Source organism: Neopsephotus bourkii, unplaced genomic scaffold (assembly GCF_033783945.1).
Source record: "Neopsephotus bourkii isolate Nb327-2 ecotype Australia unplaced genomic scaffold, CSIRO-AGI_Nbou_v1 NB_168, whole genome shotgun sequence".
In the NCBI taxonomy this organism is placed as follows: Eukaryota; Metazoa; Chordata; class Aves; order Psittaciformes; family Psittacidae; genus Neopsephotus; species Neopsephotus bourkii.
The window spans coordinates 17,597,628-17,620,447 of NW_026900684.1; the positions used below are offsets into that span (position 1 = coordinate 17,597,628).

Consider the following 22,820-nt stretch of genomic DNA (forward strand, 5'->3'; position numbering starts at 1 on the left):
CTCTTCCTGGGGCGTGGGAAGCTGGGAGGGTGAGGTTGGTGGTGGTTCAGCAGCTCTCAGGGCGGTTCTGGCTGAATGCTGCTCGGGTGAAACGCTGTGGAGTGTCCCATGCGAGGCATGGGCAAGCAGACACAGCCACAAGGCAAGCTCCTCTGGCTGCCTTGTAGCTGCTACGGTAAAGATGAGACCAGTTAGTCATAGTTAGCTTTCCTTTGTAATCGCTAATGAGGTGAAACACGAGATCTTCAGTGTCTGTTTCTCGGGAAAACCATAAAGGGGTTTTAAAAGTAAAAAAGAAAAAAAAATCACAACAGAAGTATATGGACCATGAGCTTTAGTGAGTCCATTTGGTGGTTTGTTTTTAGGTAGGTAGGTTGGTACAGTAAATGGTTAAAGAGCTATAGTATAACATAGCATTAAAAAAGATCGAATCAGTTGCGTCAGAAGGATGCCAACTTTTAAACTGTGTCTTAAAGATGAGATTTCGGAAAAAGGGAGCAAATGGTCAAACTAAAGTCTGAATTGTCATAGGAGTGCTTCATGTATTCTGCAGCTCTCAGTTGTAAACAGCAGCAGGCATTTTTCTGCTGGCTGAAGTGTTTTGGTGTATCACATCTTAAAAAAAGAAAACCAACAAACCCTCAGGAATCGCAGTTGGCACACGTATGTCTCGCCGAGTCCAAGAGCCTGTGGTTAAAGATTACCCAAATATGTAGAAAGTAATCTTTATGTGTCTGACTGGATAAATGCGGCTTTCACTGCTCTCCATCTCTTCGGTAATTTTTGCAGACTGGCTTTCCCTTTCAGCAGCTGCCCTGCTCATTATTTCGGTTTGATCAGATCTAATTGCGGGTGACATTCAGGACCGAGGCGCAGTGGGTTTCATTCTTACCCTTCTTGTAGCAATGTCGGTTAATCCATCAGGCAGGGTTGGAAATGTTTTCAAGATACAACTTCAAGAGAGATGAGAGAAAAAAACTGGATTTGATTGTTTATCTTTTTGTTTGTTTCAGGATCCAAAATGAATATTTGGTTTATAATGCAGACAGGCTGCCTAAAATTTAACCATTTCCATGAGAGACTTAGCAATGAACATGAACACAAAGAATGGAGAGGTTTGGTTTAGTTCTTACCATCCCTTCCCAGGAGAACAGAGAACAGCTTAGTAATAAATAAACCAGCACAGAGTTCTGCACACTTTCTCACATTTGAAATTTGGATATAAATGTAATTCCGGTAGATTTTGGACACTAAACCAGCAGTAACATATACATGCAGTGTATAGGAGATGTATCAAATGCTGTTGAAGATAGGAACTACAGTGTTGCTTTAAATCATCTTCTGAGTGTCAACTTTGTTGAAATTCAGTATCGAAATAAAAGGTAAAAATGGATTAATTTTACAGAAGTACTGTAAGTAAAGCTGGTCATGTCACTAAACCCGTGTTGTTACTCTTTTTCTTCACCTTACAGATGAAGAGAAAGTTGGACCATGGCTCCGAGGTCCGTTCTTTCTCTCTGGGAAAGAAACCCTGCAAAGTCTCAGAATACACAAGGTAATTAAATGCAACACGAGATCGCCAGATCCTGATTCTTGCGTATATCCTGTCTTTCCAATTGCTAAGCCTGATTCATGGCTCTCTTAATGTTAAAGCACTGTACAGCAAAGAAGTGGTGGTATCAGCATTCATATATTGCTTAGTTAATTTAAATGACATGAACTGAAGATGAGTTTTAATGAAGTAGCCAGACTTGCATTTCTTCAGTTGAGGTTTGTGTTTCATTCTAAATATAGCATACCCATTTACTCAGAGACTTTTTTGAGGGCTGAAGCATTCCTGGGAATAAAATCAATCAGATTTTTAAAAAGGCACATAATGATAAACCCTTAGACTATTACAAACTGTGATCAAATGTATCACTTTGCTATGGTAACGGGAATGAGAGAATGGAAATTTATGTAGGCAGAGCAGACCATCTGATCTTAACAGGAACACGCACGTACTTGTTACCCACAGTATTAAAGCATTAGGGGTTCTAGTTTGTTTCCTTACTACTCCTGAATGGTACCAGATCACACAAACAACTGCTGCTGTTCCGGTCAGGTGCTTCGTGGGGTAAAGCACTCCTAAACATGAGCAGCAGTGGTAGAGCAGGGCCCTGGGTGCACACCTTAAAACTGCAGTTCTGACTGTAGAGTTGCCATAACAATCGTGCTTGGGTGTGATGCTGCTTCCCAGCCTGTTTGAGTTCACACCATCTTACGTTTTTAACCTGTAAGAAGCATCAGCCCTCCCACACGCATTACACATGCATCCCCAAAGTGTCTGGGGATGTTACTTCTTCTGAACATGCAGTAGTAGTGCTCTGTCACTGATGGCTCTTCAAAAGTAGTTTTTATCTTATTTCTCTTCCTTTAAGAGGTTTATCAGGTGATGAGTGAAAAGTTAGGACTGGGGCAAAACAGGTTCCAGGGTTGCTTTTCAGATATGTAAATGCTGCAGTAGAGGAAAAGAGACGATGTCTTGTTGCTGAGAAGCATGTGTAGCAGCTCCCACATTGCCCTTGAGTCTCAAGTTGGTAGCTTCTCAGAGTTTCTGAATCAGTCTAATGGAAGAATGCTCTTGTTGGCCACCAGTTCTTCAGGTGACAGATCATTCTCTGCACTCCCACAAGAATAGAGTTCAGCAACAAAGGAAGTATGTGTTTTGTCAAGTGTATCCGTCAGATTCAGAGGAACCACTGGACTTGTCCAGCTTCTACAGAAACCTGGGTGACTGTTTCAGGGGCATGAAAACATACAGAAAAAATAAAACACAAACAGAAAATCGTATGGTTTAATCTCAGGTCAAAGGAAAGGGGCTTTTAGATCCTGATTTTGACTGAGAACAGCAGAAATTGAAGTGTAACTGTTCTGCTGGGTTAGGCTTAAGGCTACATACTGCTCTGGTCCAATATAAGTCAATTTTAAGAGCCTTATTTTGGACCTTAAGTGATAGCACCTGCACAAAGATATAGCATCTCTGTACAGGTGCTGAGAATGAGTAAGCTGGAAACCCAGATTTTATTTTAAGAATACTTTCAAATTAACGTGGTTTGGATTTTGAACCATTATTAGCATAAAAGAATCTTTAAATAACATCCAGTCCTCTCTCTTTTAAATTGTTTGGTTATGTTTTATTTAAATGACATTTAGGCAAACGATGCAGTTCTTGTACCTGCTTGTTTTCCATATTCACTAGGATCAGACACTCTTTAAAAGTGGCAAGCCTGATGAACTTTCTTTGCATGTAACAGGGAAAGCCGGTAAACAAATCTCATTGAGAGGACGCTTCATCTGTGAAACAGTATTTTTATATCAGCTTCTGTTTCTGTTATTACTCAGTAAAATCAGCAGCTAAAAATAAGCCTGTGCAAACCAATCTTTATCACTTTGGGTAAAGGCTAGGGCATGCTATGATTGTCCTTCAGAACAGGGAAGAGTAGAGCGAAATATTGGTAGAGTATGTTGAGATAAATATTAAAATGAACTTGCCTTGCATCGTTTGAAGCTGTTTCTGTAGCCACTGAGAAGTCAGTAAACCCCTGAAGCTCACGTCTACTTAAAAGCTGGATTTATCGTACACAAAAGCAAAAGGTTTTTTGGAGTCCCACATTGTATTTAAAATTTTCATGCTTGTGCAGATGCCACTGGAGTTTCCCCATCTCCTGCGAGGGAGCACAACTTTGATAGGCTGTGAATGGAGTGCTTTACGTTATGTAAAAAAATAGAAACCCCAGTCAGCTGTATTTCTTTAGACTCCTATAATAGCAGTTTAATCCCAGCTCTTCTGAAAGCTCCATCCCATCTGAATGAGCTGGTTTTTAACATGTCAGAGTGAAAACATCAGACTGTAATTCAGAGAGCACCTTTGGCTCCTTTTCCCTTTTCACCTCGCACTCCCCCCCCCCTTAATTCCTGAGTCAGGCCATCAACATGCAAACTTTAAAAGACTGCATAGGGTATTTCAAAGCCCAGTTCCAAACCCCTCAGCCACTAGAACTGCTTGATATTACTAGTTCTTTGTGAACAAATTAAGAGCTAAAAACAGATACTTTTTTTTTTCCTGTTTGGTTATGAAGCAGCACTAGCACATTTTACATGCAGGTGAGACTGAACTCTTGGCTTTACTACATCATCATAAACATCAGAAGGCACCAGCACAGCTCAAAAGAAAAGGGAATACTCTGGCAAGGAAAGGAATATGCAAATCTGCATCTTCAGAGGCAACCTGCTGACCAGTTAACAGAGTGGTAATTTTTCAGCCTTGAGAGGTGGTCCCCATTTCCCCCCCAGCTGGAGGATTAGCACTGCAGTGATAGAAACTGATTTATGAAGGTGAGGGATCTGACCTCATGAGTGACCAGCAGAACCATTTTTCATGTTGCTCCTTTTGCATGAATTTAGAAGAGTTTTAAGTAATAGTTGCAAATTCTGTGTTGGATTTTTTTGTTCTTCAGTAGACTTCTAAATCTTCAATAACATTTCACATGTGACTCTCACTGTTTGTATTGTAGTACTACGGGGCTGGTGCCATGCTCTGCCACACCTACTACTTTTGGGGACCTGAGGGCAGCCAATGGCCAGGGGCAGCAGCGTCGTCGCATTACATCTGTGCAGCCACCGACGGGCCTTCAGGAATGGCTGAAAATGTTTCAGGTAACTCGTGCTTAGAGAAATAAACACCTGGAGCAGCTTGCCTCCATGATCTAAGTGAGAGGTTGCTTCAGTAGAGCCAGATACCTCATCCATTTCAGAATATCTCTGTCATTGATTTTGTGGACTTTTGCAAAAACAAATGGGCACCAACTTTTGAGGAATTGTTCCCTGTTTCAGGTAGTTCCTTGTAGAGACACAAAAAAAATAACTTTTTCTGGTTTCTTAATAAAATAACCCTTCCTGTTTGATGCTTGTGCATCTTCTGCAAAGTCTGTCCAACATGTAATGGCTGCTTCCATGGCCTCAAGCTAAACTTTAGCACATGGTTTGCTTCAGTGCAGGTATAGCACTAAATTTGTCAGAAGTCTGGTGCCTTCTAAGGATAGCAGTAAAACTTTAGCAAAAATAGATGAAAAGGAAACTCAGTGTGTATTTTTACTGATCTTTGTATATGGAACACAGTGTCAGCCAGTACACACATATGCTGCTGAAGGGAGCAGCAGCAAAAGAGGTTTTCTGTTTCTTGCCAACAGCCTTCAGCAATGCCTAAAACATAATCTGACAAAAGAAAAGGTGTGAAGGACAGTTCTGTGGACCACTTGCACAGGTTGAAACTGAAATCTGTGTGGACACCGATCTGGTAGCACCTAAGCCACTTTTGTGTGTGTTAATACAAACACAGCTCTGAGGAGGCCTCTGTTCCTGTTCTGTAACCTGTACTGTGGACATCTCTTTACTGCACAGTTTTGCTCTTGTGTTTTTAAGAAGCAGGGATAAGTCCTAGTCATTGATTTGAGAAATGGAAATATTATGTCTTCCTATCATGATTAATAAACTGTTACTTGTAAAAACGTTTTCAGAAGGACTAACTAATACAGGCATTGTTTCATTTACTTTATCAGGTAAAGATAGAAGCAATATTGTAGATACAGTAGTGAGCATACAATTTAGCAGGCAGAAGCGTGCTTTTGGCTTGATTTATGCTGCCACAGAATACCACTGATCTCAATCACTGTCAGTTCTGAACATTAAAATAATAATGCAAAACTCCTTCATTCTTTATTTTTACACATCCTTCTTAAAACAGTAGAAGTTTGGAATTAAGATATTCTTGTACACATCATTCAGTTTCTTAAAAATATTCACCTATAATTATTATGCTGTATCTTTTTTGAGACTGTTCATATAAATATGTCTTTTTAACCCCTAAGAATCCTATTTGAATAGTATTTTGTGTATATGATGTTAATACTACATTGTATTTTAACATTTTGTAGCATTACAGCCTTTGTACTAGCAAAAGCTATTTTTAGCTGCAGTAGTTATCTGCAATTTACAATGTGTATCTTCCTGCATAGGATTGCTAGTTATCAATAGATACATATTTTTAAGCAAAGATTATGAAAGGTTGAAATGTTTTGAGAGAGTGATGCTGACATGCTCAACAGTAAAAGCAATGCTATTGACTGGTCAGGATAAGGAAAAGAAGTCTGTAAGCCCATGGAAATTCTGCCTGTAGTTCAGTTATTACTATTTTAAGGTCCTAAACTTGGGGTTAGTAATGTAGAAACCATGCTTTAATAAATACATGATTAGATACTTTTGACTTTTCAGAATACTTGGTTGCAGTACTACGTGTCTAAATGCTGATCTGTACTTGAGAGAGGCCTTTCTCATCACTGGAGATCACTGGGATGATGTGACCTACTGATCACTTCTGTCACTGGCAGTTTCTACTGTACTCACAGAAGAGAGTCCCTTACTTCAGAACCTAAAGCTTTCAGAGACACGTAGCTGTACCTCAGTGTTAATCTCCTTGGCTAATGCCAAGGCACCTCATTTTCTCTGTGCTTATTTTCCACGTGAGTTTTATGAAAGGGGCAGGTCTTAAACAGTAAAAAGATAAAAGCACATTCTTAAAGTAAGGGAGGTTGCTCTGCCCAAAGGGCAGAATTAAATAATAAATGTAGAATCTTCCTTGCAATACAAAGTTTTTCCTGTAGAGAAGCAGAAATGGGAGCGCTTTCTTCATTGCGTACTGTATGCCAGCTAAGGCTGCTTAATAGCACCATCCTATTTTATGTCAAAGTATATTTCCAATTAATTTAAAGTTAAATTTCCAGGGGCACAGTAGCTGGACATGCACTGTTTCAAGGTAGAACTGTCCTCTGGCATAGAAGCTGGCAGGAACAAGTGATACTCAGTTATTTGGAGGTCTCCTACCTGTACATTGGCCTTCAATCATTTCTGTGTTACCTTTTAAAATTAAAAAGCAAGACCACTGTTCAAATATTAAGAAAACCTCAGATGGCCTTGAAGGGGGTTTTAAAAATTCATCTTTTATGTGTTAAATTTATCTTTTGCTGTTCTAAGACTTTCATTTTTAAAGTGTCAGAAAACTAATGCAGAAACAGTTGAAAGCATAGTTGCACCTTCCCTTTAAAAATGAAGATGTCTATTGATTTCAAGGAAATGTTAGTCTGGAAAGAAAAATAGAAAAGCATTTTAATAGGTTCAAACCATTTAATTTCTTAAAGACCTGTTTATTTTTTCTGTTTCGCAGTGGCTCTTGGCTTCAGGTCTTTTTAATATCCACTAGAAGATCTTTTAAACTCAGTGCCCAAGTGTATCTTTAACAAGAGCTCTTCTTTTACAAGGAATTTTATTTTATTTGAAGCAGGATATATTTTTTTTTAAAGCCCCAACTTGCTTGCCATAAGGGGAAAAAAACCTCAGCTGCATGCTAAGCTCAGTCAGAGACAGTACTGCTTTAAATATAATAACTTCTCTCTTCATTCTTCCTGCTTCACATACTTAAGAGTGTTGGGTTTTATTTAAGTAATGTGATTAAAAAAATGTGTTTCTTGGAATATTGATGTTGAAAAGCTGTTCCATACACAGCAACTACAGGCAATCACTTTTGAGTAACTGGTGAATGCTATTATTTTACCTACAATTGGAAGCATTCTTTTTCTCAGCAGTTTAGATAGTATCCAAAATGCTTTTGCCATTTCTGGCTGGCAAGAGTACCGTTCCTTGCTTTTACATAAGTGGTTGGCTAAGCCACCTGATTTCAAATTGCTTCCCGTTTTCCATTTCTTACTCTTCCGAAGATGCTCATCAATGCATAAATGTGCAACTGAGGAGTCCACTTCTTACTTGAAGCAGGCAGAAAGATTGTGTCATAGCCAGCATTGCCATGTTTGCTGTTTTGTATCTCATGGTGGGGCTAGGTCAAGGGTTTGGTGTTTCTGCACAGCCTCCCAGCATAGAATGGGAGGGATCCACACTACAGCTACATACCTCTTGTGGCTGTATCACCATTAGCAGTTTATTTCAGAGGAGCGGTGCAGACTTAAAACAGATCTTCTAACCATTCCTGCTTATTTCCCATTGCTTTAGGTCTCAGGGCAGTTTTCATACACGCAAACTAGACTTTGCGAAGAAAAGCTATGTTGTCCAACCCATAGTTTGGACAAATGGGTCTGAACCAGTCACTGCCTTCTGAAGATAGGTTCATGTCACATGTGGTGCAGGTGTTAAGCCCAGGGGCTAGACTAAGATCATAGAGATGGGTTGATGTGGGGGCTTCAGCATCAGCTGCTCCCAAACCTCCCCTGTTGTGACAGACTGCTTGCTGATGTAGGTGATGTTTCTTTCAGTGGGTTTTGCTTGTGTGCTGTTTCTATCTGGGTTGAGATACCTTTAAGGTGGAGGATGGCAGGGTTCTCAGTAACTGATCCAAGAGTTGGGCAGAGGCAGCCTCCAGAAGAGGTAATGTGTAATGACAGACCTCCATTGACAGAACTCAGTAATGGAGAGCAGCACCCTGCAATGAAGCCCTTTAAAATAGGTGTTCTAAATATACCTATCGTAGAAAAAGCATGTAATTGCTATAAACTGTAATTCTGCAAGCTGGAGCTAGCAAATGAGAGATGTGCGATAGGAAAGCGTAGGTCATGGAAGAGTGGAGGTGCAGAAAGAGGAGGTAATGAAGGGATAGGTGGCATGTCAGACAGGAGGCTTGAGGTGGAAGTTGCAGAAGAAGCAAAGGTGTTCATACTGATAATAAAGTTTTGCATGCCTGAAAGGAAAGGAAGGGTTTTTTAAACATAATAGTAAAGGGTAAAAGGAAGGGATGGGTAGTGCCATGGTTACAGCAACTGCACAATGGAACCAAGAAGTGGTATGAACCAGCTGAAGAGCCTTGTAAAGTAAACACCTCCCTGAATAAGTGTGAGGGAAGAGGAATACGTGCCTCAGAAGCGTCTGGTCATCTACAGTGTTTGAAACTTTGCACACTGCTTGGCACACGTTTGTTTTCTTTTTTTCCCTCTTCCACAGCCTTCATTCACTGTTGTTTCTCATCGAAGCCACAAAGCCGTTTCTTGCCCTCTCTGCTCCATGTGCTAGATGCATTTTTTTTCTGCAGACGGATCAAGCCATGGGGCCCAGAAACAGTAATTTACTAGTCCTGCCTTCGTTAACACAAACAGTTGTGTTCATCTGGCAAGGCTTCATCCCAATTTTCCATGCCAAGCATTTCCCTCAGAGACCCCTTACCGACTGTAGCTGGAGGTTTGTTTGCTTAAGTGAAAGACTAAGGGGACAATGTCCTAGAGAAAACATTTTGTAGCGGCTGATGGTTTAAAAAGAGCCTTAGGAAGCTGCCTGTAGCCATCCCCTAATGATGAATGGACAGATGAAAGAGGCTACTGCTTTTATTCATTAGCATCTCTTCCCCATTTTTGAATCTTTTCCTTTTTCTCTTCAGATCTGTATTTTATGTTAAACCCAGAAATGTCTAGGTTGAAGAGGGCTACAGATGAAGATAGCACACAGTGAAATTATTAATCAATAACGTGCTCATAACTGTGAGCAGTGTTCACCACAGCAAAAAACAATGCTCTTCAGGTTGAGTTGTTCTAATTTAATAAATGTCACTGCTTATAAATTAAGAGAAGACTGACCTTGGGAATTTATATTATAAGGAAGTAGCACAGGTATTACTTTCCCCTTTTTTTTAATTCTCTTAAATTCAAACACAGCTGACAGATGAGATTATAGATGGCAAGCGTTTGTACCTAGCACCAGCTAAGCTCTGGGTTAATGAAACAAACAGCAGTGGGAAAGTTGGTGAGATAAACAGTTCCTCAGTGCATGATTTATGGAGAGCCGCTCTGTGAGGCAAATGTTTGTTGAAAGAAATTTATAATAAAAGCTGTTTATAACAGCACTGCTGCAATTTATGCTGAGACATTCTTGTTTCTTTTTAATATTCTGAGGTACTGGATGTGAAGGAAAACCCTCATCTCAGATGGCGACAGTCTGCACACACACACGGATGGGGAACATTTGCTTGCCCACTTAGACCATTTTACAGTTGCCAACAGTGTGCGGAAAGGCTCATGCCATAGGAGCTTCCTTCCCCCTCCATTCCTCTGTTAGAGTGGGCTATAGAGTGGCTATATCTGCCACGCTTTTGCTGTAGAGCGAGAGCGTGTAGCTACGCACTCCCTTCTTGCTCACAGCCACCCCAGCAGGTGCTTGCTCTGTCATTAGGGTAGCTCAAAGCTGCTTTCACTGTCCTGGTAGAACGGGGTCACCTGCTTGAGCAAGTCCAGAGAAGGGCTGTGCAGCTGATCCAAGGGCTGGAGCACCACTCATGTGAAGACAGGCTGAGAGAGTTGGGCTTGTTCAGCCTGGAGAAGAGGCTCCAGGGAGACCTTAGAGCAGCTTCCAGTACCTAAAGGGGGGCTGTAAGAATGCTGGAGAGAGACTTTACAAGGGCATGGAGTGACAGGACAAGTGGGAATGACTTCAAACTGACAGAGGAGAGATCTAGATTAGATATAAGGAAGAAATTCTTCCCTGTGAGGGTGATGGGGCCCTGGCACAGGTTGCTCAGAGAAGCTGTGGCTGCCCCATCCCTGCCAGTGTTCAAGGCCAGGTTGGATGGGCCTTTAGGCAATCTTGTCATGTGGAAGGTGTCCCTGCCCATGGCAGGAGGTTGGGACTGGATGAGCTTTAAGGTGCATTCCAACTCTAACCACTGTATGATTCTGTGAAAGTCAGGTGGATCACCATGTGTGTAAATAATGCTTTTCCTGATGTTCAAAGGATTTTGTCATTCTAATTAGAAAGGATGCAACATGATGATGTTTCTACCTAAGTAAAGCTGGGTATTTTTCTGCTTGGTGTTTGCTTTCAAAAATTCTGCCTTCTCCTTCACTTGCCTCGTGTTCTGCAGAAACTTCACAATATACAAACATTGTAGTATTGTGGAGACTGGATTTGGTTGTCACAATCAAAGCCAGAGAACAGAAATGTATAGCATAAGCAGTAAAGGTCCTGAGATACATGGCAGATTAATACGGAACTCTTAATTGTAAGGTATCTTGCCTTTTTTTCTTTTTCATTTCAGTTAACCTCTTACCATAACTACAGTATAATTTGTATGTGCTAATTTACTTGTAAATGTCACTCTAGAAGACATGCAAGAGTATGAATGTGAATCTGCTCTCAAAAAGTGTTATGTCTCATTTTCTCTCTAAGGCTTTATTCATGCTCTAATTCTGTTGCTCCATCACTTAGTGGTGGCTGTTGTTTTTTCCTGTAGCAATTGTTTTTTTCTTTAAATCGCTTTCACATAGCAAATCAAAACTCTTTGATGAGCACAGATGAGTTTAAGACTTGCTTTTCATATATTCAGTTATTAATTCTTTTCTACAAATGCTGCTGCTGATCTGCTCTGCTCTCAGATGAGTGCCTTATTAACATGTTCATGTTTTATGGTGCCCATTAGTAAAAATGTGAAGTAAGAAAATTACCAATCGAAATTCCGTGTTTATTCAAGTGTAAATTGATACTTACAAAATGCACGTTGGTTTATAGCCAGGATTCTGAAATTACAGCATTGTCACTTAGGGACATAGCATAGTAATGAGCAGGCAGTAAGCTAATGCACTTCTACAGAAAGTTTCTTTTTCCTCTCTTTTCATTTAAAGTTTTTGGTCTGCCAGGTGAAACAGAAAGGTTAGAAGTTGTCATCTCACTCATGGAAAGGGAATGCCTTCTGTTGCAACCCCTTCACTGTCAGTAATGTGTGTGTAGATTTCATCAACTTCAAAAGAAGCTTAATTAATTTAATTATTATTATTAAATATTATTATCTGTTTAATTGCTAATCTGTATGTGTGTGTGTGTAACAAATCCTTTCTTAGCTTATGAATCAATGTAGTAATTTTGAATATTCAGTGTTGATGAGCTTCTCATTTTTATGTAATTAACATGAGCATTTATCTTCCTGGCTTTTTATATGCTTGTCTATAGGTCGATGAGGAAACTTAACTTGCCTTATTGGCAAAGCGACAACACTTACTGATATAAACCAAACTAGTGTGTTAAACTGACCTTACTGTTTCTTTCTTACTTTTTCCTTGCAGAGCTGGAGTGGACCAGAGAAATTACTTGCTTTAGATGAACTCATTGATAGTTGTGAACCAACACAAGTAAAACACATGATGCAAGTGATAGAGCCCCAGTTTCAAAGAGACTTCATTTCCTTGCTCCCAAAAGAGGTGAGAAATACACTTTCATGCTGGACAATGCAGTGCATCAGCTGCCACCTTTTAAAAACTTCCTTGCAAAATATAGCACTCAGATTTGTCAGTGTAGTGATGTAAACTGGTGTTACAGATCCACAGTTTGGTACACTGTCCTAACATGGTTACTGTAATTTCAGATGACCATACCTTTACCTCTTGATAGGCATTCAGATACCTGGAAATACAAAATAGCCTGGAAATACCTTTGAACAAAATCCCAGTAGCTTTAAAAATACCTCTGTATCTTAATTGGGCTGACAGAACTGAATCTGTTAGTGCATGCACACACAAACATTTCCTCTGGATATGAGGCCTTTTGCACATTGATCTGTGTGTTACTGTTTAATGCTTTAAGTGATGGGTGGAGGTTTTGTTAATATTAACTTTAAATTTATTTTAAACAAACTGAGCCCTGAAATCTCTACCAAAAACCCAAAAAGTAAACCCAGAAGAGCACTTCTCACCAAGGATAAAGGCAAACCCTAATTAAGCAGATGTGTTACAGTAAATCCGTTGCTGCAAATCAGGTCATGTTGTATCAGGTTAAAGAGAAACTACGATTTAGATTCCAGTGTGTGTGCTTTTCAGCATGAGTCACTAAATGATGTCCACAGAATAGTAATAGAACAGAAGGGTGGATATGAAAGATTGCAAACCCAGTTTGCTACAATTATTAGATGAATGTGTTTTAGTGAATTTTGACATGGTACTTCTGGCTTTGATTGATTTTAGGGAATAGGAAATTGGTTTGTTGTTTGGAGTGGGAGAAAGTCTATTTTCTTTTTCCAGATCTACTGCATGTTGGGTTTTCCATGTGGACATTTTCATAAGGGCTGAAGTCTTCGTAAGAGTTCAGTTGCTAACAGGTTATAAAGCAAGTTCTGGTACTAGTATTTGGTTACTGTGTTCAACAGTGTCTTATTAGCAGAAGACTGTTCTGTATCTCTCGTTTCTTGACATTTTTTCTGGTATTTATCCTATTTTTGAATGCTTAGGTGTGTACAACCCTTCTTTCCTTCTATATACTGTCATATCTTCATGAGTCCGGGAGCATCACAGCCTTCCCTTGGTGGTTAGCATTTGTAAGGGTTGGAAGCAATTTATACAACAAGTGTTAACTTAGGACACATGACATGAGATTAGTATTTACAGAAGCACTTGGTGTTGCAGCCTCCTTCATAAATGGGAAGGACGCTGGGGGAGGGGAAGAGTTCAGGAGGACCTCTGCATGGTTGCCATGTTTCTAGAGAAGCTGGCCAAAGCAGCCTTATTTCAAAGGTGAAAGAACTTTTCCTTCATACTTTGAGAAGACAGAAGATACTTTCCCACTTCTGCATCTATGAAGGCTGGACAATTAGTGCAGAATTGGTAACTGTAACTCACAGCTGAGTTATCTTTGCATGATTTAGTGGCAGAACTAATTCAAGAACAAGCAGTGATCTAGTTGTGCTGTAACTGATGATCATGTATTTATTTCAGTTTTAGTAATTTCCTCACAGAAAAGATAAGCTATTTAGCTGTAAAACCTTCATTCTCATTTATGTTTCTTGACTCCATTGTAAGCTGCTTGTGTTTAGTTTGTTTTGTTGTTTTTACTTGACATCAGAATATTGTCAGGTGCATAGTAGCTGCACGAAAGGTTGACTTCACCAATGAAGCTGTCTTAAATAATCTTTTGCTTCCTAAACCTCCGTCACTGTCACCAAGACGAACTGAGTTAGACAAAAAAAGACACTGAGGTAACTCCACCATCTCCCCTCCTTTTTGAAGCTCCTTCTTCACCCGTACCTCCTAAGTGATGCTGCTCCAGCTGCAGATGCCGGCTGCAGCAGGGGGTGATGAACTGAGCTGTGGGGGCAAGAACAAGTTGTTGGGGTCAGTAATTCTGTAAACAGGCTTCCCTGTCAAAGCCAGCATCCTGGGAAACCACGCTCCCTTGAGTTGTCACTCTGCGTTAACATCTCTAGTTATCTCCATTGCTGTTGGATGCAAACCAGGGTAAGAAGATGAATTGGACAAGGAGGGCTTTCCTTCAAGAACGTTTTCAGCAATGCAAAGACAGTAACTTAATAGCTGAATAACCAAGAAGATGTTTGCTTTCCTGCTGAGGAAACATGCAATCTAAACAATCTGAAATGAATACTCCTGCTTTCTTGCTGAGACTTTAGAAATAATTATTGAAATTACTTGTTTGTGAAACCAGGTCTAGAAAGCAACAGATTAGGAGTTTAGCTGAAATCGGCCATTTTTGTTGGTGCTCTGTGTGTGCATGAAGGAAAAGGCTTTTTATTAAAAGACTGTTTATTATTAGGTATTATTAATGCTCCAGTGGAGAGTAGCCAGTGGAGTCAAAGGTCAGATCTTTGCCACCTGAACTTTTCTTGGAACTAAGTCCACGAGCTGAGACAAAGGGGCACCATCTTCCATGCACCGCTAATCTTGAAGTCAGCTGTGGGCTGTCTTGACCCTTGATGACTATTTAGATAAATACAGTCTAAAATAAATGTTACCCATATGTAACTTGTTAAAGAACCAGTTGGCTTGCAGGTTTTAATTAACACCATCTTAGCAAGCGTCCACATCTGTATAGACAGGACACGTGATATGCAAACAAATTCTGCTGTCAGTTAAGGAACATCCAGCAGAAATGGGAAGGACTATCTGATGTGTGTTAGGAAACAGCACTTGTTAAATATACATACCAGGAGTTAAGACAGAAAGTCTCAAAGGATGGGTACGGTTGTTGCTCTTGTAGCAGAGCCTTGTACCCGATCCTAAATGCTGACTCCCTGAGTAGGGACAGAAGATAGATTCCTCAGCTTTATGACCTGGGGTGTATATGGGACCTAATGCATAATTTAAGGCACAGGCCCCTCAATCTGAAGTCCTACGTGCTCAGCATGAGCTGCAGGTGATGACCTGCAAACAAGGGTATGTGTGTGGTCCGAATGCAAGCAGTTCTGGAATACTGCATTTTTATTTCATGTTCAGTCACTGGCTGGTCTAGATTACTGAAAGTAAATGTTTCTCACATAATAAGGTCAAAAATCTGCTGAGGTCAACAGCTTATCGTTATGGCTTCCTTACTGAATTTCAGTGTGTGCTGCTTTGAAGGGCAGTCTATTTATATGCATCATAACTTGAGCTAAAAATTAAACACAAAATCCTAAACACAAAAAGATACATCAAGCAGAAGCAAAACCTGTCAGTGAAATCAGATCATCCAGTTTTACATCCTGTTAGTTACTGACAAAGACCCCACTGTTTCAGCATGCAGGTGGTTCTCTGCATCCCTTTTTATCAATATTGGTATGTCTGCATAGTTTTTAGCCATGGAAGGGACTTCCCTGATTGTGTACTTTCATTCTTCATGACTGGGGACACACATTGTTCCTGTCAAATAGAAAGGCTGTACTTGGTCATCCTACCCTTAATTGATAGCTGTCCTTCTATTTTGGATTGTGTTTTAGATGCCCCTGCCCTGTTTAAGACTTCAGTACATCTGGAGATGTTTGTGGAGATTTCGGGGGTTTATCGGGGGCATTACATGGCTTACCTTAGTCAGCTCTCCCAATAAGCTTTAATCCTGTCACATGGAAAAGTTCATCTTTTGTTTGTCTTCTGGGGCTCTGTGGATTTTCCGTATGTTTTTGGTAATGTAGTGAGTACAGTACTGAAGTGATGTTTCAGTCTTCCTGCATTCCAGTCCCCAAACCCCCCTGTAACACTGCTCAGGGGTACATTTGTGCTCAGGTCAGAAAATGAGGGGTAGGTAATGCTAGTTGCAGGTAGGAGTTACTTTTCCTGTGGTTAGGCTTTTACTGACTGAAGTTACTCATCAAACTGCACGTTTCTATTTGCTCACATGGTCAGTGTTGTGTTTACTAGCTGAACTCTCAAAATAACTTTTAGTATATTTGTCAGCTAAAATAACAATTATTTTAGTAATAATACTGTTAATGGTTCAAAGTAATTTGGATTACATAAAAAAAAAAAAGGATAATAGTGATTTCAGGTGACATCTACATTGCTGCGAGTACAAGCATTATTTCCAGTGTGATCTGTATGGATCTAGTTACTTCAGATGATTGCTACGCTTCCGTGTGCCCACCAGAATAAACGGTAGCTCTGTTACGGTTCTGAGACTGTTTAATAATTTATCGTTTCAATTTTCTGTATTTCAGCCCCTGATGTGTGATCATACTTGGAGTTAGTTCACTTTTCCTTCCAAAAGCAATGCAGAAAATACACTTTCTTCCTCTTTTTCACAGCTGGCACTGTATGTGCTGTCATTCCTGGAACCCAGGGACCTTCTGCAGGCAGCCCAGACATGTCGTTACTGGAGAATTCTGGCTGAAGATAATCTTCTCTGGAGAGAGAAATGCAAAGAGGAGGGTAAGGCTGAGCAAAAAGATGGATGTAATGGTCAAAGCATTGCTGTTGTAGAAACTGCAGTTCATTTACATAATATTAAAGTTATATGAAGGCAGTTGTTGTGATTTTAAATTTACTGCTAGTGATGCTTTGAGCTACCTGGTGCGTATTGCTGTTGAAAGCAGGAAGCAGAAATAATCCATGGGGTACTAGACGTGAAAGTAGAGTTCATTTTGAGCATCCTATTTATAAAGTATATTAGGTGCATGTTTTTAAAATAGAATTAATTTTGCTTTTTAAGGGTTATTTTTATTTAAAATATAACCAAAGCAGGTAAGAGCTGACATGTAAAAAATGCCAGGAGTACAATCTTGCACTTTGTAAATAACACGGAGGACAAACTATTTTGGTGGTTGGGATGCTGCGATTTCATGTTATTTGTAGGAAAAATGAACAGAGAAACGGCACACAGTGGGTGAAAAAGGTGTTAATTTGACGGCTTAGCAAGGACGCACAGGCCACAAGCCTGCTCAGTATTGCCTGCTCATGCCAAATTAAGAAGGTAACGGTGGTTCAGCAGTAGTAGGACTGTACAAGAAAAGGCTCCCAGGACAGTAACCAGGTATTTGAGCACAAGAAGAACATAAGCTTTTCTTTTTAAAGGAGAATTGATTACATGAACAAGGAGTCTGTTCTGGGGGCAGGGCACAGGCACGGGGTTGCACAGCAGTATCCTTCTTAGACAAAGGCAAATTTAGGGACTGCCCAGGCTGCATTGGAGTATGGGAAAAAGAACTTGTGAGAGGTCAGTGCAAAGGCTTTAAAGACCATGACAGTATGAATATACCTGGTTATTTGTAAAGGTATCTAAACCAATTAATTTTACTCTGCAGTGGAAACCAGGTATCTAACCTCTTAAATGTCTAAAGATTATTCTCTTAACACTTTTCAGTGAAAACGCATTAGGAGGTCAGAGTGAGGAAAAAGGAGACATTTTCAGAGGGGAACGAGCCTGCGTTTGTGATCTTACAAGTAATAATAAATACGGGGAGGCATGAGAGCCCAGGCCAACACCACAGTATTGTAGACTGGTTAGACTTCGTGAGGTGCTCAGTCATATGAAGGAACAGTTAATTCCAGGCTTGCAGATGGGGACACTAGAGAAGGGGCCAAAGGCAAAAGAGTGAACTCCACATACTGGCAGGAGACAAGGCTGTTGGTAGTAACAAGATGTGGTGGAGAGAGTTGCTCTGTGGTGGAGAAAAGAGAGATGGGTGAGAGAACTGTAAGAAAAAAATGTCTCTGTAGTAGCAAGGCTGAAAGGAAGCACTGCTGCCCATGTGTCAGTTCAGGAAGGACAGAGCTGGACTTAAATTCCAGCTAGGAGAGAACAGTGCCAAAAGCACACAGCCTTTCAAATCAAGAAAAGAATTAGAAGATCACTAATACCAAGGCTCACGGTGAACTCAAAGGCAGTGAAGATGGGTGGCCACAGACAGAAAGGTTTACTTTCAGAAGGGTTCCAGAATGAGCATACGATGGTTATGGTGTTTGTTGGACAACACCCATTTGAAAAAGGCAATATCCTGCTACGCTGCCTCAGAAAGGGGGATCCAGAACCATGCTGGTAGTTTGCCAGCAAGGAATGATGAACTGGAGCATTTCCAGCCGTGATTACAGTAATGATTTAGCTTAAACAAGAAGGAAAGGCATAGTATGAAGGGCTGAGGAGTAGGGTGGTGCGGACACAGTGCAAATACCAGTGTGCAGGAGGTCGGTATGTCAGTGCAGTATGGGAGAGACGGAAGTTGTTTTCCTTGGGGTGGTCTCATCTCTCCCTCTTTCTCCCTTTTTTTAAATTCATTTTAGGCATTGATGAACCATTACATATCAAGAGGAGGAAAGTAATAAAACCAGGCTTCATACACAGTCCATGGAAAAGCGCCTACATTAGACAGCACAGGATTGATACCAACTGGCGGCGAGGGGAACTTAAATCCCCTAAGGTGAGTTTCTGAGCTGTGTGCGTGGCGCCATGAACAAAGTGGGATCAACTCGTAGGTTTGCTCTGGGGTTTTTTGTTTTGTTTCTTTTGGACAAGCCAGACTATCCATGCACAAAAAGCAATGTTTGGTACAGAAAAAAACCCCAGCTTTGTATTTCAGCTTACCCTGGGTTTAAATTCATTTCTGGGCACCACATTAGCAAACCGAAATGTGACTCTTTCTTAATACAGCAGAATTCTTTTACTGCTGTTTGAAAAATTCCTGTACAATGTAGTGAATTCCTATAAATACGCCAGTCTCTGAGACAGACAATCTCAGAAACTTGATTGGAAATTCTTATATTAAAACATGCACGCACATATATAATATATATATAAATACACATATATGTATGTATGTATGTATTTGTAGAGCTGGGCCATGTCGCAACATAAAAATACTCCACAGCTATTCTGTGATCATTTTGTGCTTTATTTTTATACATACTCTAAATTGAGCAGCACGAGACAATAACTTCATTCCACGTTAAAATTTTTAAGTGTTTAAGCAAACCTGGTATTGAAGAAGCATTGAGAGCCACAAAGGAAACCCCCATTCCTCGCCTCTTAAGGTTTTAAATCAATTTGCCTGTTTTCTTGAGGACTGTATAACAAAATAATAAAAATCAGAACAAAAAGATTCCCATGGAAAACCCGTGGCTCTCGCCTGCTGCTTATTTGGCCGTGACTTACGTACATCTCTGGCAATGGCTGTGTGTTTCTTGCCTTGATATGCCACATCAAGTTATCTTGGAATTACTATGAAAATTACAGCCTCGGGCATTATCCAAATGCCCATTTCGCTTCAGTGAACATCTTGAGAAGTGTTCAGAGAACTTAAATAAAGAATTCCTCATCCTATGTGTTCTGATAAGGGTTCTTTTTGCTGTATCGCAGTAAAATACACTGTGAATTGCCATTTCTCCCAAATCAAGCAATGAAAATCACACCTCTCTAAAGCAACATTCCAATCCCCATTGCCAGCACATTAAATTACTGCTTTTGTTTGTGTTTAATTGAGTTAACGGTTTTCTAGTTTTTTACTTAGTGCTGCCTGTCATTTAATAGATTACAATGCTTGGCTGGGAAAGGGAAAAAATAGATAGTCAGCCTTGACCAGTGCAATACAAGTATGCAGCAAATACCACAACCCCATCCTTTTTGTTCCAAGATTGAAACAACTCTTCAAAGGTAAAAGTATCTCAGCTGAAAAATAAAGAGATGCAATAACTGCAGAGGAATTGAGCAATGTCCAGATACTAATTCAGCCTACTTTTATTAGCAGTTTTTCCTGGTACTCTTAGAAGGCTTGCAGTAATGGTGGTGTGCTTGCTGCACAATGCAGTATCACTCCATGAGAGAAGGAAAATACCTTCTTTGGTTCCAGCTGGTGGCAGATTAGACTTGACACACAGGACCATGGGGCCTTATTATTACTGAAGCAACTCTAGCATTTTATAATTCATGAATGCAAAGAGCACTTTGTTCCTCCTGCTCTTTCTAATCTCCTGTGTTAAGTTGTGACTGTACATTTCATGTTCTTTATCATCAGGTGCTCAAGGGCCATGATGACCACGTGATCACATGCCTTCAGTTCTGCGGGAACCGAATAGTGAGCGGCTCTGACGACAACACGCTGAAAGTGTGGTCAGCGGTCACAGGCAAGGTAAGCTGGTTATTTTGCTGAGTTCCTCAGGAAATGAGCTACAGGTAGAGCACTGGTATGGCAAAACTGCTGCTGTTGTGTCTTCAGAGCATGTTCCAAGGGTGCTCTTCAGTGTTGTCTGGTGCAAGGATTGGAAAAAGCACCGGTAAACATTTGGGTCATCTTTTCCTATGCAGAAACTAGTCTAGTTTGAAAAAAGTCACCTTGATGTGAAATTGCAATGCTGCTCATGTTACTGTTGGCATAGATCCTTGTTCTCCTGGCAATTCTGCTATTCTTGCCGAGTCGTTTGTGACATGGATTCTAAAGAATTCCGACAGATACGTTACTTCATCTCCCTTAAAGCTTAATTTAGCTTGCTTTTCCCCTTCCGGATCTCCCTTTCTCACTTGTCTTCCAGCATTCTTTCTGTTGTTTTCAAGTGACCGAAATGGGGTGTTCACCTTACTGGCTCTGATTTCAAATACAGAGTTTGTTTCTTTTCTTTCTAAGCTACTATATTGCTGAGCCACCAAAAAAAAATAGTAACTTGCTTTAGGTTTAAGTATTTCCTATTAAATTAGATCCAGCTCAGGCAGGAATTTAATAAGCTTCAATAATTTAATTTTTGCTCAGGGAAGCAAAACAATATGTGCAATCAAAAAGACAGTACTGAACATTTCACTCATGTTAGAACATTGCAGCCAGCTAGTCAGCACACAGAATTTTTGGTTTAAGGTGACTGGCTGACCGTGCTGTGAGGATACAGAAAAGGCCTCCGGGAAGCAGTGCTTTGTCTTTCTGGACTAGTATTGTATGTACTTAGCTTTGTTTTAATGCTATAGTTAGGTGAACAACAGGACAGCTGTTGAGGATATAATGTGTTTAAGATGTAAAAGGTATCCACTTTATAACGTTGGAAGCTGAACGTGTTAAGCACTTGTCTTTGCATGCCTAGAAGATCCTTGACAGGACTGTAAATACTACTGTGGGGAAGAATAAAATTAAAAGCCATAGGCAGCCTCACCCTGCCTCTGCTGGCTTCTCTACAACAGACTTGTCTAATGAAGGAGCCCATATTGAAATTTACATTTTTTAATTGAAAAAGGCAGCTTAAACCCAGCTGAAAAATACTTCTTTTGTACATACCACCCTCTCAAAAGCAAAATGTTCCTTTAAATATATCACATTGATCATAGTAGCATGACTTCACAATTCCTCTTCAGTAATTTTTTGAAAGTAATTACAAATCCTACTGTGAGCGTTTACCCCAAACTTTTAAGAGAGCCAGAGGTTGTATATGAAGGATGGAAGAATGCTGTATCAGCCCTCGTGCTTACTGATGCTGAAGAATTAATAAAATAAAAAACCCTAAAGGTTGGTTTGTGCAGATGAACATGACTAAATAATTCCCTTGACAGATGTAGAACCCAAAATAAGGATTCTGTGTTCTTGCTGAAGGATGATTTCTTAAAATATGAGCAAATCGGCTGAGATTTAAAAAAATCCAGGAGCTGTAAAAGTGAATAACAGCTATGAACTGAGCAAGACGGATTTGATAGCAGTGAATTAAGCTAGAGCCAGGAATTGCAGAAGACTGGTAAAAAAATGTTAAGGAACAGGAAATCTATGTATAGCAAAAGAGTAAGGCATTTTCAAGGATGTTAGAACAGGATATTAACAACAGAAATTAGTATACTATCACTGATGCAGAAAAATATTTTGGGAGAAGATTCATGTGATGGAAATACAGCGTGCAATGATAATAGAACACGTCATTTCAGCACGAACTCACAAGGATGTTAAGCAACAACTACCAGAGGTACAGTTTTGCATAGTACAGTTGATCCAGATAGTTTGAATTCCATAATTTTTTTCCTGAAGTTACTTGTGGGGCAAAATTGGTGTTTCTTCAAAAGGTGCAAGGATCCAAAGGATGGCAGAAAGCTGCAATAACTGAAGGACGGGTATTTAGGATACATTATCTCAGATAAAAATATACTGGACTACGTCAAGAGGAGTCAACTAACAGTTAAAGGGAGGCCACAGCAATTAATACCACTTAGCATTAGATTACAGAAAAAGAGATCATCAAACTGTCTTGACCTCTTTTCTCATGGAGTTACAGGTTTGACTGATAAAAATCATAGTGCAGCAGTAGCTGCCTATGTGCACTGCAAGACTGTATCCCCATGACAGACTGAAGAAAATAGAACAATGCAAAAATCAGCATGGCACATACTTAAGTGGGTTAGAAAGTGAGTAATTATAGCGCTCATGTTGTTAATTTAAATGCAGAATCTTCATGGAGTATCTTTCTAGAGGGGTCTTGCAAGGATCTCTTCTTGTCTGTGCTAATTAGCACTTATTGCAGCCTGGTGCGAAAGCATATAGAGTCATTACTTGTGAGCAATACAGGCTGAGACATGGAGACAAGTCATTGTTCCAGAGT

The 22,820-nt window shown here is 40.1% G+C and overlaps 1 protein-coding gene across 3 annotated transcripts in view; it reads left to right on the top strand.

The window, feature by feature from the left end:
- FBXW7 (F-box and WD repeat domain containing 7) overlaps positions 1 to 22,820 on the top strand; it is a 128,264-nt gene that overhangs the window by 95,791 nt on the left and 9,653 nt on the right. For all 3 annotated transcript variants that reach the window (XM_061374302.1, XM_061374317.1, XM_061374308.1), the window contains 6 exons: positions 1,473 to 1,555; positions 4,557 to 4,698; positions 12,144 to 12,278; positions 16,577 to 16,700; positions 18,549 to 18,685; positions 20,276 to 20,389. In XM_061374302.1, the coding sequence (XP_061230286.1) occupies positions 1,473 to 1,555; positions 4,557 to 4,698; positions 12,144 to 12,278; positions 16,577 to 16,700; positions 18,549 to 18,685; positions 20,276 to 20,389 (735 nt within the window). The remainder of the gene's footprint in view (positions 1 to 1,472; positions 1,556 to 4,556; positions 4,699 to 12,143; positions 12,279 to 16,576; positions 16,701 to 18,548; positions 18,686 to 20,275; positions 20,390 to 22,820) is intronic.